This window comes from Engraulis encrasicolus, chromosome 8 (genome assembly GCF_034702125.1).
Source record: "Engraulis encrasicolus isolate BLACKSEA-1 chromosome 8, IST_EnEncr_1.0, whole genome shotgun sequence".
Classification (NCBI taxonomy): domain Eukaryota; kingdom Metazoa; phylum Chordata; class Actinopteri; order Clupeiformes; family Engraulidae; genus Engraulis; species Engraulis encrasicolus.
In genome coordinates, this window is record NC_085864.1 from 40,829,594 (window position 1) to 40,847,093 (window position 17,500).

The 17,500-nt window shown below is 46.1% G+C and overlaps 1 protein-coding gene across 1 annotated transcript in view; it reads right to left on the bottom strand.

Annotated features, from left to right (window-relative positions):
* Nucleotides 1-1,375: 1,375 nt before the first annotated feature.
* Nucleotides 1,376-17,500, bottom strand: part of LOC134454610 (tyrosine-protein kinase receptor UFO) — a 94,312-nt gene continuing 78,187 nt past the window's right edge. The window contains exons 16-20 of the mRNA XM_063205701.1: nt 16,230-16,351; nt 13,893-14,002; nt 12,568-12,727; nt 11,603-11,739; nt 1,376-4,814 (exon numbers count right to left, since the gene is read on the bottom strand). Of these exons, the coding sequence (XP_063061771.1) occupies nt 4,163-4,814; nt 11,603-11,739; nt 12,568-12,727; nt 13,893-14,002; nt 16,230-16,351 (1,181 nt within the window). The 3' untranslated portion in view covers nt 1,376-4,162. The remainder of the gene's footprint in view (nt 4,815-11,602; nt 11,740-12,567; nt 12,728-13,892; nt 14,003-16,229; nt 16,352-17,500) is intronic.

Consider the following 17,500-nt stretch of genomic DNA (forward strand, 5'->3'; position numbering starts at 1 on the left):
GGGCAAAATTGGGTCTTTTAGAATGATCATGGCCCCATCTCAATATCAAGTGTTCTAGCCTCGCTAGGATGTGAAATGCCTGGTGATTGGATACTCCCCAGAGTTCACCAAAGAGTACCCAATCACTGGGCGCTTCACGTCCTAGCAAGGCTAGAACACTGGATATTGAGAAAGGTCCTTTGTCAGGAGTGTCATTGGGTCCTCATAAATGTACCTCTGCAGTTGCTACAGCAGGCCGATGTATAACATTATGCCCAGTGGAATGTAATAGATCGTACTGTAACAGTCTGTGACATGCTCATTAGAAATAATATTACATTTCGAAAGACATGAATACAACAATCATCATGAAAAACAAACGTCTGTACTGTGGGTTGTCAATGTCACATATTGAAATGTTATAGCATTAACCCTTATATATTAATGACATGGTTATAGCAGTGTTGTGGTACAAATAAAAGTGTTACCCATTAAAGAAAAAACAAAACCTGAATTTCAGTCTTCGGTTTCCATTGCTTACAGTATGTATTAACATCTACAAAAGGTCATTAAAAACAGCGCCGAAATGACAACAGCGACATTTGAAGTCGTACCATTGAGCACCGCACACATCTGAGACTGAGCGTACCAGGGTGCCATTGTGGGCCTTTTTCACATGGCGTCAGACACCCTTGAACATTGAATATTTCAATGCCTCTGAAGCAGGTTTAGTTAACATCCGGTGGCATAGAAACATACTGTAAATTTGACATAACTTTTTTCTGCCTGAAATCGCTAGAAAAGAAGTAAATCCAACTTATTACCACGCCCACTAACCTCATCCATTTCAATGTTTTTCGTGCTACCAAAGGATTTCCAGTCTGCTAGTTCCCGTTCTGATGGATTTAGCACTAGTAACTGCTAACCAAATAGTGCCAACCTTATAACCGTGTATAGTAAGTTGGATACCTGGACCCTATTTCTCGACAGTGACGTTGCTAACTAGTTAGCAACTTGATAAGTTGCTTATGGGAAATTGCATTGCAACTAAGTATGTTGCTAACTTAGTTAGCAACGACACTGTCGAGAAACGGGATCCTGCTTTGCTTCAAAACAGAATGTCCGAAAGTCACGATGAACGAGGCTAATGGGCAGAAACCCTGACTGTTTATCCTCCACATTTCTAACAGTGTTGTTGTGCTACAGCGGTTGTCTTGACATACCATATGCATGTAGTATGTCCTTCTTATATAATCTCTCCTGACAATAAAGTGAGCAGGTTTCGTCTGAGGAAACATAGCTTTCAGAGCTGGATCTGACACTTATTTTGAAGGAATGTGCTAAAAATTGTGGCAAAAATATATCGCAAAGGATCAGTTTTTAAACGTTTTTTTTTCCCCAAATTATTATGTCTGTTCTATTTATTATATTTTTTTGTATGTAAGGTTAATAACCTTTAGATAATATCAATTGTATCCATATTGTTTTATATAAAAAATACCATTCAGATTCTCCTTGTGTAAAATTTTGCTAGAATTCACTGGCAGTTACATACAAAGATACAAACATTGAAACATAAAAATACAAAGAATGTTACAAAAAACATACAAGATATTAGTGCAAAGTTTACAGACACACAGGCAAGCACGCATGCATGCACACACACACACACACACACACACACGCACACGCACGCACGCATTCACGCGAGTGCGCGCGCGCACACACACACACACACACACACACACACACACACGCACACACACACACGCACACACACACACACACACAAAGACTTATACACATTAACACTGTGTGCTTGGGGCAGGACCTAAGGGCCCAGGACGAGACCTAATGCACGACTCAAGATACAGAAACAGAAAGAATGAACATCCTTCCCACAACCCAATGTCTCCATAACAGTGGAAAATGAGTCCATCCTCACTCCTGCAGTTCATATTCACCATCTTCCATACTCATCATGCAGTTCTCTTCGCCGAAGAACGGCAGATAACCCCTCAAGGTTTTAAGAGGCTTCTCTGGGTGTGGAGTTTTGATGTTACAACCTCACTGCTGAAGGATGAGCAAGACAAAGAAGGCAGCATAGTGTGCAACAGACATCACGTGAGTTCTTTTTTGTGTGCCGTCAAAAGTTTCTAACGAACCCTCTCCCCAATGACAATAAGCTTCGGCACCTTGAGCCACCTTGACCAGGCCTTTCTCTCTTATTTGTTTACTTTGCTTGTTTACTTGATTTGTTGTTTGTTTGTTTGCTTTTCACTGCCCTTCCTGTCCTCTCGTTCACATGAGGAATTGTCTGTCAAGCCTGGCCTCTGTCTGCCATTGGAACCCCGTTGGCATGGCAACCCTCTACTGAGGGTGTGGAGGGGGTTTGTTATTCAGACACCCCGCACCACACCCTCCACCAACTCCATTCTTGGAGCTGCGTGAGGCGTCGCTGGAGGGGTGAGGTCATGGGAATGACGGAGGGTGGGGGTGGATGTGAGAGTGTCAGGGGGGGTGAGGAGTGGGTCGGAGTTAGGGTGAAGTAGGATAGAAGAATAAAAATGGGAAAAGTTTTGTCCCTAAGGCAGACAATTACATCAGGAAGCAGGGAATTTTCCCCTGAAAAACCTCCACACTTGCGCAACGATACAAACGACACATAACACTTTCGATCTGCTACTTGGGAAGAAAAAAAAAATAGCCTGTGAGGCAGTTTTTTGCAGCTCCTCTTCTTCAAAGTCTCTTTCAGTTCACTTTCTCTCTTGAACAGCAACACCTCGCCAACATAAAGAAGAAGGCAACCAGAAGTCAGAGATGTGCTTGTGACTGAAACCCCATTTAGCTTGTTTTGCTCCTGCGACAACGCGAGGCATGTGACTGAAGTCAACAACAGCAGCCGGCTGTGCACTTCTGCTCCTTGTTCTTCCTCTGCGATGGTGGAGTGTGTCCCGTTTCACTTCTGCTTTATGGTGTGTGTCCGTGTGTGTGTCCGTGTGTGTATGTGTGTGTGTGTGTGTGTGTGTGTGTGTGTGTGTGTGTGTGTGTGTGTGTGTGTGTGTGTGTGTGTGTGTGTGTGTGTGTGTGTGTGTGTGTGTGTGTGTGTGTGTGTGTGTGTGTTGCAGAAGTGCACACTTGCAGGCTAGACCTTCTAATCTAAGGGGTCTTTCTAAGGTCATCCCTCCTCACTCTATATAGTCCTTACAACCCATGCAAACTGCAAATGGCAGTTCTCCACAAAATGGCTACCAGAGGTGTCATCTCAAGCATTATTTTATGCTGATGGTCTCTGGGGGCTGCCGGAATGCTTGTTCAATGAACATTTGAGCCATGTGATACAGCACAACAGAGTTCTTTGCTGGCAGTGACTTTGCTGGACATGTGGATGAATGAGAATCTTCACAGACACATAGTACCTCCTGAGTATTAGGCAATAGTTGGGGTTGTGGACTTGATAGGCAGTGGTGTCAATGATAGTAATTCTACCATACTTAGTCTTAGGCACATGTATGTATGTTTAGTGGGGATGAGTACGGCAAAGGCATAATGGACTGATTGTTCTGTGGCTGTTGTCTATCTATCTTTCTAATTCAAGTGTACTATGGCCTATCACAACCTTCAAAGTGTGCTAGTCAACTAGCCAGGTGCTCGGCTGGCAAACACATACGCTAATGGGAATCATGGCAGTCAATGGTGGTGCAAAGGTCATCTTGATTAGGCCGTGCGAGAAACAGCACACCAAAGAAAAGGGGGTTAAGAAAAAATATCATTTTGCTTCCACGTGTTCAACTTGAACAATCTCATTAAGAGTTTTAAATAGGTAGTGCCTTGTTGTTGTTGTTGTTGGAATGCTTTCATGGAAGTGTTGTGTGTGGTCGGGGAAGATATCCCAATGTGCTTGTACACAAAGAGAATGAAAGAAAGAAAAAAACACACTGCAGGCTGGGGTGTTGGGTCATCTCAGTCTCATCGCCACTAGGGGGCAGCCTTGCACATGAACACTTTCTTGTGGCAGATTTCAAAACACATATCACACCCCTTGTAATAAGCCAGGGGTTCGGCGTGCTTGTTTTTGTAGGGAAGCATGGGTGGAGGGTAAAGTGGACTTAAAATACTGTGGCCACGAAAGGGCCATTTTGTTTTGTTTTTCAAACAAGTTCAAAAAAAGGGTCGAAAAATGTCATTGCCATGGTACTCTTCTGACAGCGGCAGGTCCCGTAGTAAACACCTCACCGTCATCGTTATCGTCATCGTCGTCAATGTCCAGCGGCGGCACGGGGCTGGAGCGCTCGGACGGCTGCAGCTGGAGTGTGGGGGTGGGGGAGGCCGAGTTGGAGCAGCCGGTGGAGCAGGAAGGCGCTCCGCCCAGGGGAGGATGGCAGGACGGCAGATGGAGCGAGTCCAGCGAGTCGGCGCTGGTCAACAGGTGGCGTTGTGGCGGCTGGGTCTCATGCTGCGGGCAGAGGACATAGCGGTTGGGCTGGTGATGGGGATGGTGGTGGTGGTGGCTGGGCTGGTGGATCTCCACCGTGGCCACGGAGTCCTTCAAGGGTGGCATGGACAGACGGTCAACGATGCTGCTGCCACCGCCAAGGCCGCTGCCGCCGAAGAGCCCGCCACCGCCGAGACCCAAGCCAAGGGGACAGCTGGGGTCGCGGCCGCCGACGGCGCCGATCTCGCCGCTGGACTCCTCCATGTTGACGTAGAGGATCTCGTCAGGGTCTTGAGGGTCGGGCAGCTCGTCCAGGATCTTCTCCAGCTCGCAGCAGAGGACCTCGAAGCTGGGCCGGTCCTTAGGGCTCAGGAGCCAGCAGGAGAACATCAGGGAGTAACTGTGGATGGAGAGGGAGAAGGAGAGGAGAGGAGGAGGAAAGGAGAGGAGAGGAGGAGGGGAGAGGAAGAGGAGAGGAGAGGAGAGGAGAGGAAGAGGAGAGGAGAGGAGAGGAGAGGAGAACAGAAGAGAAGGAGACGAGAGGAGGAGAGGAGAGAGGAGGAGAGGAGAGGAGAGAGAGGAGAGGAGAGGAGAGGAGGAGAGGAGAGGAGAGGAGAGGAGGAGAGGAGAGGAGAGGAGAAGCGAGGAGAGGAAGAGGAGAGGAGAGGAGAGGAAGAGGAGAGGAGAGGAGAGGAGAGGAAAGAAGAGGAGGGGAGGGGAGAGGAAGAGGAGAGGAGAGGAGAGGAGAGGGGAGGAGAGGAGAGGAGGGGAGAGGGGAGGAAGAGGAGAGGAGAGGAGAGGAGAGGAGAGGAGAGGAGAGGAGAGGAGAGGAGAGGAGAGGAGAGGAAGAGGAGATGAGAGGAGAGGAGAGGAGAGGAGAGGAGAGGAGAGGAGAGGAGAGGAGAGGAGAGGAGAGGAGAGGAGAGGAGAGGATGAGGGGGAAGAGGAGGAGAGGAGAGGAGAGGAGAGGAAAGGAAAGGAGAGGAGAGGAGAGGAAAGAAGAGGAGGGGAGGGGAGGGGAGAGGAAGAGGAGAGGAGAGGAGGAGAGGGGAGGAGAGGGGAGGAGAGGAGAGGAGAGGAAGAGGAGAGGAAAGGAGAGGAGAGGGGAGGGGAGGGGAGGAGAGGAGGGGAGAGGAAGAGGAGAGGAGAGGAGAGGGGGGGAGAGGAAAGGAGGGGAGAGGAAGAGGAGAGGAGGAGGAGAGGAGAGGAGAGGAGAGGATGGGAGGGGAGAGGAGAGGGGTGAGAGCAGAGGAGAGAAGAGCAAAGGAGAGGAGTGAGAGGAGAAGAGAGGAGAGAAGAGCAAAGGAGAGGAGAGGGATTAGAGGAGAGGAGAGGAGAGGAGAGGAGAGGAGAGGATGAGGGTGGAGAGGAGAGGAGAGGAGAGGAGAGGAGAGGAGAGGAGAGGAGAGGAGAGGAGAGGAGAGGAGAGGGGCATGACAGAGAGAGAGAAGAGGAGAAGAGCCAGATTTAGATACATTGCCACTATATACAGTACAAGAGACAATTCACGCTGTCCTACAGTACAATTAAAGTTTTCAGATCCAGTAGAAATTGAGACAAAAAAGTGACGCATATATCGTCCAACCGTACAAAAAGGCCACAAATTATCATGCAGATAACAAAGTAAGAGAGACTTATACAGTTTGTAGATGATGGTGGAGAACAAGATGGAGGGCAACACAGGCAAAGTGTGAAGACATTAACGTTTCAAAAGTATACAATGCAGGTGACACCAGCAGAAAGGGGAAGAGGTAGAGGAAAGAGGAGAAAAGCGTGGAAGGGGAGGAGAGAACAGCATTGAACTGAGCAGGGGTGAGTTTCTCAAAAGAGAAGTTGTTAGCCTGTTAGCAACCTTGGTAGTTGCCAATGGGAAAAGTAGCTAATGTAGTAAGCAACTTAGGTTTTGAGAAATTCACCCCAGGACTGTACATTTTATTACTCTGAAACACTGGGGAGAATCGGCTGGAAACAATAGAAGGAGACACCTGAGAGATACCTACTCGAAATTGAGAAGGACAGGAGAGGTCGCAAGAGGGAAGAAGAAGAAGAGGAGGAGAAGAGTGCCGGTACTCTACAAAATAGCTGAGGCAGACCAAGAGACAGTCGCCAGATAAAGAGACAGAGACAAGTGGATAGTTAGACAAATTGAAAGACTGACTTGCATAACAATGAGTAAATATGAGACGGGTAGGTACAAGGCTAGAGACTTACAAACTATGACAAAGAAATAGAGATGGCAATGACGGAATTATAAGAGAGAGAGAGAGAAAGAGAGAGAGAGAAAGAGAGAGAAAGTCAGACAGCGAGAGAGAGACATCAAGCAGGCAAGCAAGCAGACAGACAGACAGACAGACGGACAAAAACAGAGAATTCAGGACAGACGACGAGAGGGGTTTCAAATCATCCCCCATTGTCATGATATGATTGCTTTGGCAGCTCACTAACCATACGCCATTGGCCAAACAAAGCCAAAGCGCTCTTAAAAAACTCAAGCTCCAGTTTCAAAGTGAAGGGGTCACGCGCGAGCCATCAGAGGCTGAGTTGCGGCTTGCTGGGACGGGACGGGAGGGGGGGGACAGCACGAGGAACGAGACAGATGTGGCCGAGATGAAACAATTTAAGAGTACGGCTTTGCCCACACACGCGCACGTACGCACGCACAGACACACAGATGCACAGACACACAGACACACACACACACACACATACACACACACACACACACTTTCGGCATTGAGCCCAGCGAAATATGATTAAACATGCAAAAATTGTCACACATACACACACACAGACACAGACACAGACACACACACAGACACACAGACACACACACACACACACACATACACACACACACACACACACTTTCGGCATTGAGCCCAGCGAAATATGATTAAACATGCAAAAATTGTCACACATACACAGACACAGACACAGACACAGACACACACACAGACACAGACACACACACACACACACACACACACACACACACACACACGCACACGCACACGCACACGCACACGGACACACACACACACACACACAAACACGTCTCCATCCCAGATCCAAGCCAATGCGATGATTAAAGCTCGCCATCTGACCACCCAAGAATATTCGCTCATAACCACACAACTGCATAATCAATTCCGCCACAGCCAGAAGGGAGGACAACTTTATAAGGTCCCCTTTGAAGACTAAAGAGCGATACTTCTAGAGACTGCCGTTAACAATGAAATACTATTTAATACATTCAGAGTATAGCTATACGATCAGACCAAACACGGTAAAAGCATTAAAACAGCTGAGGAATTGGCCCTGCCGTGGCCTAGCGGTAGGGCACCCTGTCTGCTATGCGTCCGAACCGGGTTCGATTCCCGGCCTGGGTCCTTTGCCGGCCCTTCCCCGTCTCTCTCTGCCCGCTCGCTTCCTGTCACCATCTTCACTATACTGTCATAAATAAACTCAAAAAGACCGAAAAATATCTTTAAATAAATAAAGAAAACAGCTGAGGAATGAAACACTCAAACTACTACACCCCTTTTGTTACTTGGACGCTTACTACTGAGGGTTGTTGACCCCTAAAATGTCTCTCAAGTTTTGGACAGCCATACCAGTAAAACTTGGAAATTGGCTTGCATAACTACTTACAGTTTTTCTCGATTGCTTACACACAATTTTCGGAATCGGTCCTCGAATTCTCAAAACTCTACACACAAATCTCCAAACCTCACACACAACGGGCCAAACTCTTCACTACCTCTGAAAAATGCACGTCTTGTCTCAAAACAGTGTACTCTCTTCTAAAAACCTCATTTTGTCGTCAAATGACACACACAGACAGTCACTACAATACACATTTGCAGACCCATTAAAACACTGTTGGGCACAGGGTAAAACTAATTTCTCCCAGTAACGTAGGCTTTTTTGTTCTGGATTGCATGGATACTATGACATAAGTTGGAAAAACTTAATTCCCACAACACACAAACAGAAACAGAAAGATTTTTATTTCTTTTTCACAAAAACAACACAAAGATAAACCCCACTGCCTATTTGGCAGTACAAAAAACCTATTACATTACTGTATAGCCTATTGCTATGAAAAAACAAAAAACACACACACACACTCACATCTACTCTGCTTCATCCTGCCTTCTATTGTGGTCTGGCCACAGGACCTCATCCACATCACATGCAATCGTTTCCCTGGCCAGGCAGCGAGGGAAATACCGTCTTGCATGGCGCATCCACCCAGAGAAGGCATCAACAGCAATATCGCCATTATTTTCTTCAGTGTTTTACTTACTAAAGAGGGTATTTTCTGTAGTAAAATACTGAAATGTTGTTTTTAGACTCGGGGTACACAGATGTGTATAAATTGTACATATTTTTCTGACATTTAAAAAATTGCACTAATTTATTGTAAAATATTGGGCAACCACATGAAAGTGATGTTTTGTATACGTAACATATTTTTTAGTTCAAAAACTAAACAAATGTGTTTTCTCCTTGCATCCACTCATTTTTCATAAATATGACATGCAATGTGTGTCCTTATGGGGTGATGATTTCAGATTGTAAACCGGTATGAAGAGAGTTTGCCCATGTGATGAGGAAGTGAACATAGTATGGCAGTTGATTGTAGTGTTGTGAATGACAGTGTGTTCCATGAGAAACCCAGTGTTTTTCTTCATGAAAATTGAGTGTAATCCAGAGAATTGTGTGTAATGGTGTGAAAAGAGTGTGTTTTAAAACTGGAATTTGAGTGTTAAGTAGGAATTGTGTTTAGTGTTCAGTGACATTGGTTAGGGGAGTTGGGAAATGGGTGAGATGTTCCGAGAATTGTGTGTGAAGTACCAGAACTTGTGTGTAGGCAATCGAGAAAAACTGTAATCATTTCCCTGTTATTATTCTGCACTGGATGTGTGGTGTTGAGTACACCTGATTTGAATACTGGAATAGAACATGTAGTTCTCTCTGCATAATAGGAAACTGGAGAGCGGCTGCATGGTGGCAGAAGAGAATGGGTGACGACAGGAGAATAAGAGGAGGATGGATAAAACTTGACAAATGAGGATAGGAGTGGTGAAAGAAAAAGGAAAAGGGGATGGGGAAGAGCGGATGAAAGGAGAGGAACTCCACTTGAGAGAGAGAGAGAGAGAGAGAGAGAGAGAGAGAGAGAGAGAGAGAGAGAGAGAGAGAGAGAGAGAGAGGGACAGAGAGGAGAGAGAGAGAGAGAGAGAGAGAGAGAGAGAGAGAAAGAGAGAGAGAGAGAGAGAGAGAGAGAGAGAGAGAGAGAGAGAGAGAGAGAGAAAGAGAGAGAGAGAGAGAGAGAGAGAGAGAGAGAGAGAGAGAGAGAGACAGACAGAGAGAGAGAAATACAGACAGAGAGACAGAGAAACAGAGAGACAGAGGAGAGGGGAGGTGAGGAGCAGGACAGGTGCAGAGCTGGGATTTAAAGTGAAAGAGAGGAGAGGAGAAGAGATGAGTGTGGAGATGAACAGAGAAGAGAAGCTAAGATGGAGAAGAGAAGAGAAGAGAAGAGAAGAGAAGAGAAGAGAAGAGAAGAGAAGAGAAGAGAAGAGAAGAGAAGAGAAGAGAAGAGAAGAGGAGACTTTTTGACTTTTAAAATCCCTTTATTGAACCAACCATGGCCCACACAACCACCACAACAACCCCACCTCCCACCCCACCCTACCCTACCCCGTTAAAAACACCCCTTACCAAAGAAACCTTAACCCACCACCCTCATTAGCTGTCCACACCCCTTTATCCACACACCACTTCTTATCGAATAGTTCAAGGTTGTCAATAGCCTGGTAGTAGGCATGCTCCACAGTGATCCTGGACTCAACCAAGGCCTTGAACATTCCCACCCGGTCCCCCACACAGAGGAGAGAAGAGAAGAGAAGAGAAGAGAAGAGAAGAGAAGAGAAGAGAAGAGAAGAGAAGAGAAGAGAAGAGAAGAGAAGAGAAGAGAAGAGAAGAGAAGAGACGAGAAGGAAAACACAACAAAACAGAGAAAATAAAATAAGAGAAGAAAAAACAAGAGAAAAGAAGCAAAGAGCAGAGCAGAGTAGGGATGTCCTAGGGAGGAGAGGTCTGTGGCGGTGTCTGTGGGCCACTGACATGCTGTCCAGACAGAGAAGAGAAAAGACGAGACAAAATGAGACGAGACGAGAAGAGAAGAAACGAGAAGAGACGAAAAGAGACGAGAAGAGAAGGAAATCACACAAAAAAAAACAGAAAAGAAGAGAAGACCAGAGAAAATAAAAGAAGAGAGGGAAACAGAAGAGAAAAGAAGAACAGAGCAGAGTAGAGTAGGGATGTCCTAGGGAGAGGTCTGTGGCGGGTCACTCACATGCTGTCCAGGCAGAGAAGAGAAGAGACGAGACAAGACAAGACAAGACGAGATGAGAAGAAACGAGACGAGAAAAGAAGAAACGAGAAGAGACGAGAAGAGAAGGAAAACGCAACAAAACAGAAAAGAAGAGATGAGAGAAAATAAAAGAAGAGAGGAAAACAGAGGAGAAAAGAAGAGACGAGAAGAGACGAGACGAGACGAGTCGAGAAGAGACGAGACGAGACGAGACGAGACGAGACGAGACGAGACGAGACGAGAAGAGAAGAGAAGAGACGAGAAGAGATGAGAAGAGAAGGAAATCACAAAAAACAGAAAAGAAGAGACGACCAGAGAAAATAAAAGAAGAAAGGAAAACAGAAGAGAAAAGGAGTGCAGAGCAGAGCAGAGTAGGGTTGTCCTGGGAGAGGTCTGTGGCGGGCGGGCCACTCACATGCTGTCCAGGCAGAGAAGAGAAGAGACGAGACAAGACAAGACAAGACGAGATGAGAAGAAACGAGACGAGAAAAGAAGAAACGAGAAGAGACGAGAAGAGAAGGAAAACGCAACAAAACAGAAAAGAAGAGATGAGAGAAAATAAAAGAAGAGAGGAAAATAGAGGAGAAAAGAAGAGACGAGAAGAGAAGAGACGAGACGAGACGAGAAGAGAAGAAACGAGAAGAGACGAGAAGAGACGAGAAGAGAGGGAAATCACAAAAAAACAGAAAAGAAGAGACGACCAGTGAAAATAAAAGAAGAGAGGAAAACAGAAGAGAAAAGAAGCGAAGACCAGAGCAGAGTAGAGTAGGGATGTCCTAGGGAGAGGTCTGTGGCGGGACACTCACATGCTGTCCAGGCAGTCTGGGGGCTGCTTGAGGCGGTTGCCCTGCCGCAGGTAGTCGTAAATCTCACTGTTCTCCACGCCTGGGTACGGCGTCTGGCCTCGCGTGGCGATCTCCCACATGGTCACGCCAAACGACCACTAAAGGAGAGGGATGGAGACACAGAGAGAGGGAGGGACAGAGGGAGAGAGGGATGGAGACACAGAGAGAGGGAGGGACAGAGGGAGAGAGGGATGGAGACACAGAGAGAGGGGGAGATAGAGGGAGGGAGGGGAAGGGGGGATAGAAGGGGGGATAGAAAGAAAGTGGTGAAGAGGGATGGAGATGAAGGTAGGGAGACAGAGAGAGAGGAGACAGAGAGAGAAAGAGACAGAGAGAGAAAGAGACAGAGAGAGAGAGAGAGAGAGAGAGAGAGAGAGAGAGAGAGAGAGAGAGAGAGAGAGAGAGAGAGAGAGTAGGGAGACAAATACAGAGGGGAATAGAGATGACAGATGACAGCGAGAGGGATAGATAGAGGAGGATGGATGGGGGTTAAAATGAAATAAATCAGATTCAGAAACAACACAACACACACCCACACCCACACCCACACACACACACACACACACACACACACACACACACACACACACACACACACACACACACACACACACATACACACACACACACACACAGTACATATACACATACACGCTCACACACAATGACACAGCACCAAACACAGTACTGGCATGCACACGCGCACACACACACACACACACACACACGCACACACACACACACACACACACACACACACACACACACACACACACACACACACACACACACACACACACACACACACACACACAATGACACAGCAACACACACACACAATGACACAGCAACACACACACACACGGCCGAATATAAACCCTCTTCATCGTCTAACTCTGAGACAAGCGTCATCATGGGTCCCCTACCACATCGCTCTTGGTGGTGTAGACGCGGTCCGCCAGGCTCTCGATGGCGATCCATTTGACGGGCATCTTGGAGATGCGTCCTTGCCGGTAGTAGTCGCCGTTGTAGATCTTCTTGGACAGGCCAAAGTCGGCCACGCACACGTTCATGTTCTCATTCAACCTGTAGATTATAAAGTAAGAAAAATAATAAGAAATCCGCTTGACTTTCATTCAGAGTATAGTCAGGAGCATAACTTGATGCTAAAAAATATATGAAGAAGTCATCGAAGTCACTGGATTACTTCTAGGGCTGGGAATCGATCCAAATTTCGTGGATCGATTTGATTCCGATCCAGAAGGTCACGATCCGATTCGATTCAATTCGATTCGATGTCGATCTTTTGTATTGCTGGGTTGACACTTTAACCCATTTATGTCTAGAATTCTAAGACCAGCTATATAAACCAAAATATCTCAGCCTTTGATACCCACACAAACATGACATACCTTGGTATGAAAGAAACAAGCAGGAAAGACTGGCACTATTTAGTTGAACAGGCCATGTGTATTTATGCATGTATCCTACATGAATGTGAAAGAGAGTTGCAAGATGTGGTTGAGAAAATAGCGCCTATAATCATCGGCAAAAGATCGATCCACAGTTGTGAATCGATATCGCAATTTTCAATCGTGAATCGATATTGGATCGCAGATCGATCGATCTGAACCCAGCCCTAAATACTTCAGCCTTGAAAGACAATGTGCTTTTGTGCCTTTATATACCGTATCGAAGTAACATCAATCTTGTCATTAGTGTCCCAATGTAAAATAACCTGTTTATATTATATTGTTATTCATTAATACGATGATGAATGGAATGTGAAATGTTCAAAGTACAGTTAGCTTTACATGGACATTGCTTCCATCAAAGGGCTGGCCACATTGCATGAATGCAATATAACTAAGTTTAAAAAGAAATAAATGAAAAAGACACATGAAACACATGAAATTAATGATAATGATAAACATGGAAACTATCACATTACATGTACTGTCAAGGAATGGCGAAGCTGACCATACATGCAATGAATTAAAAAAAATGTTTTTAAGTAATGCTAATTACGTGATGAATATCCCATAGGCTCTACATACAGATATACGCATACATAGAAGGCTATATGGGGAAAGGACCCGACATTGTGTAGGAAAAAGTAAGACATGGGAAAGAAACTCTGAGAATGCAGCTGAGAAGAGTGAAGAGCGGAAAAAGGAGAGAGAGAGAGAGAGAGAGAGAGAGAGAGAGAGAGAGAAAGGGAGAGAGAGCACCAGACCACATCGTCACGTACATGCAGTTGCGTGCAGCCAAATCCCTGTGAATGAAATTCTTGCTGCTCAGATACTCCATCCCCCGGGCGATGTCTGTCATAAATTTCACCAACATCTGGGAAGGAAGATACTGAAAGACAAAGAGGAGGAGAAGGGGGAGGAAGGAAGAAAAAAACAACAGAACAATACAGAATATCAGACACCGGACACACAGTAAATTGTGCAGTGTTTATTCAGCACTTTGGGCGTTTATTTTAACACATGCAGTGTTGAATGAACACTGAAGAAAGGACTGTGCAGGCTATCACAATTCATGTTTTTTTCCAGCAGGGGGCGACAGAGTTTTACAGTTTAGCTTGGATAATAATCGAGCCCTCAGTGACCGGCGAATGGAACACTGGCATCTCTGTGAATGAGGGAGAACGTGAGTCAAGAGAGGAGTGGAGAGGAGAGGGGGAAAAAGAGGAGAGGAGAGAGAGAGAGGAGACAGGGGGACAGAGAGAAGAGAAGAGAAGAGAAGAGAAGAGAAGAGAAGAGAAGAGAAGAGAAGAGAAGAGAAGAGAAGAGAAGAGAAGAGGGTTGAGATGAGGCAGGGGGACGGAGAAGAGAAGAGAAGAGAAGAGAAGAGAAGAGAAGAGAAGAGAAGAGAAGAGAAGAGAAGAGAAGAGAAGAGAAGAGAAGAGAAGAGAAGAGAAGAGAAGAGAAGAGAAGAGAAGAGGGTTGAGAAAAGCACAGACCATAACAGAGAAGAGAAGAGAAGAGAAGAGAAGAGAAGAGAAGAGAAGAGAAGAGAAGAGAAGAGAAGAGAAGAGAAGAGAAGAGAAGAGAAGAGGGTCGAGACAAGCACAGACCATAACAGAGAAGAGGAGAGGACAGCAAAACAGAAAGAGGAGCCAGAAAACAGAACAGAAAAGTAGGGGAAAGAACATAACAGGACGGCTGGAGTGTGTCCTGGCCGTTATGGTGCAACATGTCCTGGAGGGAATTCTCCTCCTGCTTCCTTCAGCAGTTGCTTAAGTGCCATTGCAACATTTTTTTTTTTCCGGGGGAAAATATGTAACTGTTATGTGTCTCCTTGATAAGTCAGTGTACTTCTGCGTACTCTCAAGGCTACAGTTTAGTAAAAGATAAAATGCTTTCTCAAGGGACACTCTAGCAAGAAATTTTATAAAACCTGGGACCCTCTGTTGACCTATTTTGATAGGCTTAAAACACTTCCTTCTGAATAATACACAGCGCTGATGGAAAAGCAACGTCACGTGGCTGCAATTCCTGATTGTTTACTATAATGGTTTTATTTATTTATTTGTATTAATATTATTATCATTATTATTGTTTTATTTTTACTGTCTGATTATGTTGTTTTATATATTTAATTGTATCATTTGTTTTTTTTCCTTTTTTTTTTTTTTTTAAATTTAATTTAATATCATAATTAATTTAGCAATTACAATTTTTCTGTCATTATTTTGCTATATGATTGAAAATGCTGGCATGATTGGTTCTGTGGGTGGGAGGGGATTTATTAAGGGGAAATGTGATGCACTGTATTTCAACTACTGTTAAAACTCCTTTAAAATCAATAAAAATACTTGAAAAAAAAAAAAAAAAGGCTACAGTTTAGCAAGCGGCAATTCAGACTGAAGCACAAACGACCGATTCGAAAGAGATCTAAATGAATTAGGCCCTATGTGAGGGTTGACACGGATAAGTGTGTGTGTGTGTGTGTGTGTGTGTGTGTGTGTGTGTGTGTGTGTGTGTGTGTGTGTGTGTGTGTGTGTGTGTGTGTTGTGTGTGTGTTGTGTGTGTGTGTGTGTGTGTGTGTGTGTGTGTGTGTGTGTGTGTGTGTGTGTGTGTGTGTGTGTGTGTGTGTGTGTGCTTGTGTTCGTGTCCGTGTGTGATGTTCTTTGACTGTGAAGGAAAGAGAAGGGTGTCTTTTTTGTTTTTCATTTCTGGGTGAATAAACTGCACAGCTGTTCTCCACTGACTAAGGACTGTGGATCTGAGCGTAATCTGTATGCTGACAGTCTGGCAGTCTGAGACAAATATGTGCAGTGTGCGGGTATCTGTGTGTGGCTGTTTGTGTTTCCTGCGCATCTCTCTCTCTCTCTCTCTCTCTCTCTCTCTCTCTCTCTCTCTCTCTCTCTCTCTCTCTCTCTCTCTCTCTGTGTGTGTGTGTGTGTGTGTGCGTGTGCGTGCGTGTGTGTGTGTTTGACTGTGTGTGTGTGTGTGTGTGTGTGTGTGTGTGTGTGTGTGTGTGTGTGTGTGTGTGTGTGTGTGTGTGTGTGTGTGTGTGTGTGTGTGTGTGTCTGTGAGTGTAGTGTGTGTGTGCGTGCGTGCGTGCGTGTTTGGCTCACCACTGGGCAGTCTCCTAGTCTTGAGTAGAGCAGATAGCTGTGCAGGTCACCGTGCTTCATGTAAGGCAGGATCACCACCGGGGAGGGATAGCCTTCACTCTCCACCGTCTGAAGACAGACACCTAGAGAAGGAGGGGGGAGAGAGAGAGAGGGGGAGAGAGAGAGAGAGAGAGAGAGAGAGAGAGAGAGAGAGAGAGAAAGAGAAAGAGAAAGAAAGAAAGAAAGAAAGAAAGAAAGAAAGAAAGAAAGAAAGAAAGAAAGAAAGAAAGAAAGAAAGAAAGAAAGAAAAGAAAAGAAAAGAAAGAGAAAGGATAATAGAGGGAGGGAGAGCAAAAGTTAATCTAAGTCTGCTCAATTGAATCCAGGGTCCAGATTTTTCTTGGGCTTGGGAAACTACTAAGAGGAAAAAATTCTTGGAAGTACTGCATTCTTTTTTTTCTCCTCTCATTTTCAATTTTCATGGCTTTGGGGATGAGCGGAGGTCAACAGCTGCTTTACATCCTCCCATCCACTCCTCCTCCACCCATCCTCTCATCCCTCTATCCTCTCATCATCCACCCTTCCCTTTACTCCCTCCATTCCACTACACGTCCACCCTCTCCTCCTCACTCACCCTCTCCTCCTCAATATCCACCCTCTCCTCCTCCTCACTCACCCTCTCCTCCTCACTCACCCTCTCCTCCTCACTCACCCTCTCCTCCTCATCCACCCTCTCCTCCTCACTCACCCTCTCCTCCTCATCCACCCTCTCCTCCTCACTCACCTTCTACTCCTCACTAACCCTCTCCTCCTCATCCACCCTCTCCTCCTCCTCACTCACCCTCTCCTCCTCACTCACCCTCTCCTCCTCACTCACCCTCTCCTCCACATCCACCCTCTCCTCCTCAATATCCACCCTCTCCTCCACATCCACCCTCTCCTCCTCACTCACCCTCTCCTCCTCACTCACCCTCTCCTCAACATCCACCCTCTCCTCCTCACTCACCCTCTCCTCAACATCCACCCTCTCCTCCTCCTCACTCACCCTCTCCTCCTCACTCACCCTCTCCTCCTAACTCACCCTCTCCTCCTCATCCACCCTCTCCTCCTAACTCCATCCTCTCCTCAACATCCACCCTCTCCTCCACATCCACCCTCTCCTCAACATCCACCCTCTCCTCCTCCCTCACCCTCTCCTCCCCACTCACCCTCTCCTCAACATCCACCCTCTCCTCCTCACTCACCCTCTCCTCCTCAATATCCACCCTCTCCTCCACATCCACCCTCTCCTC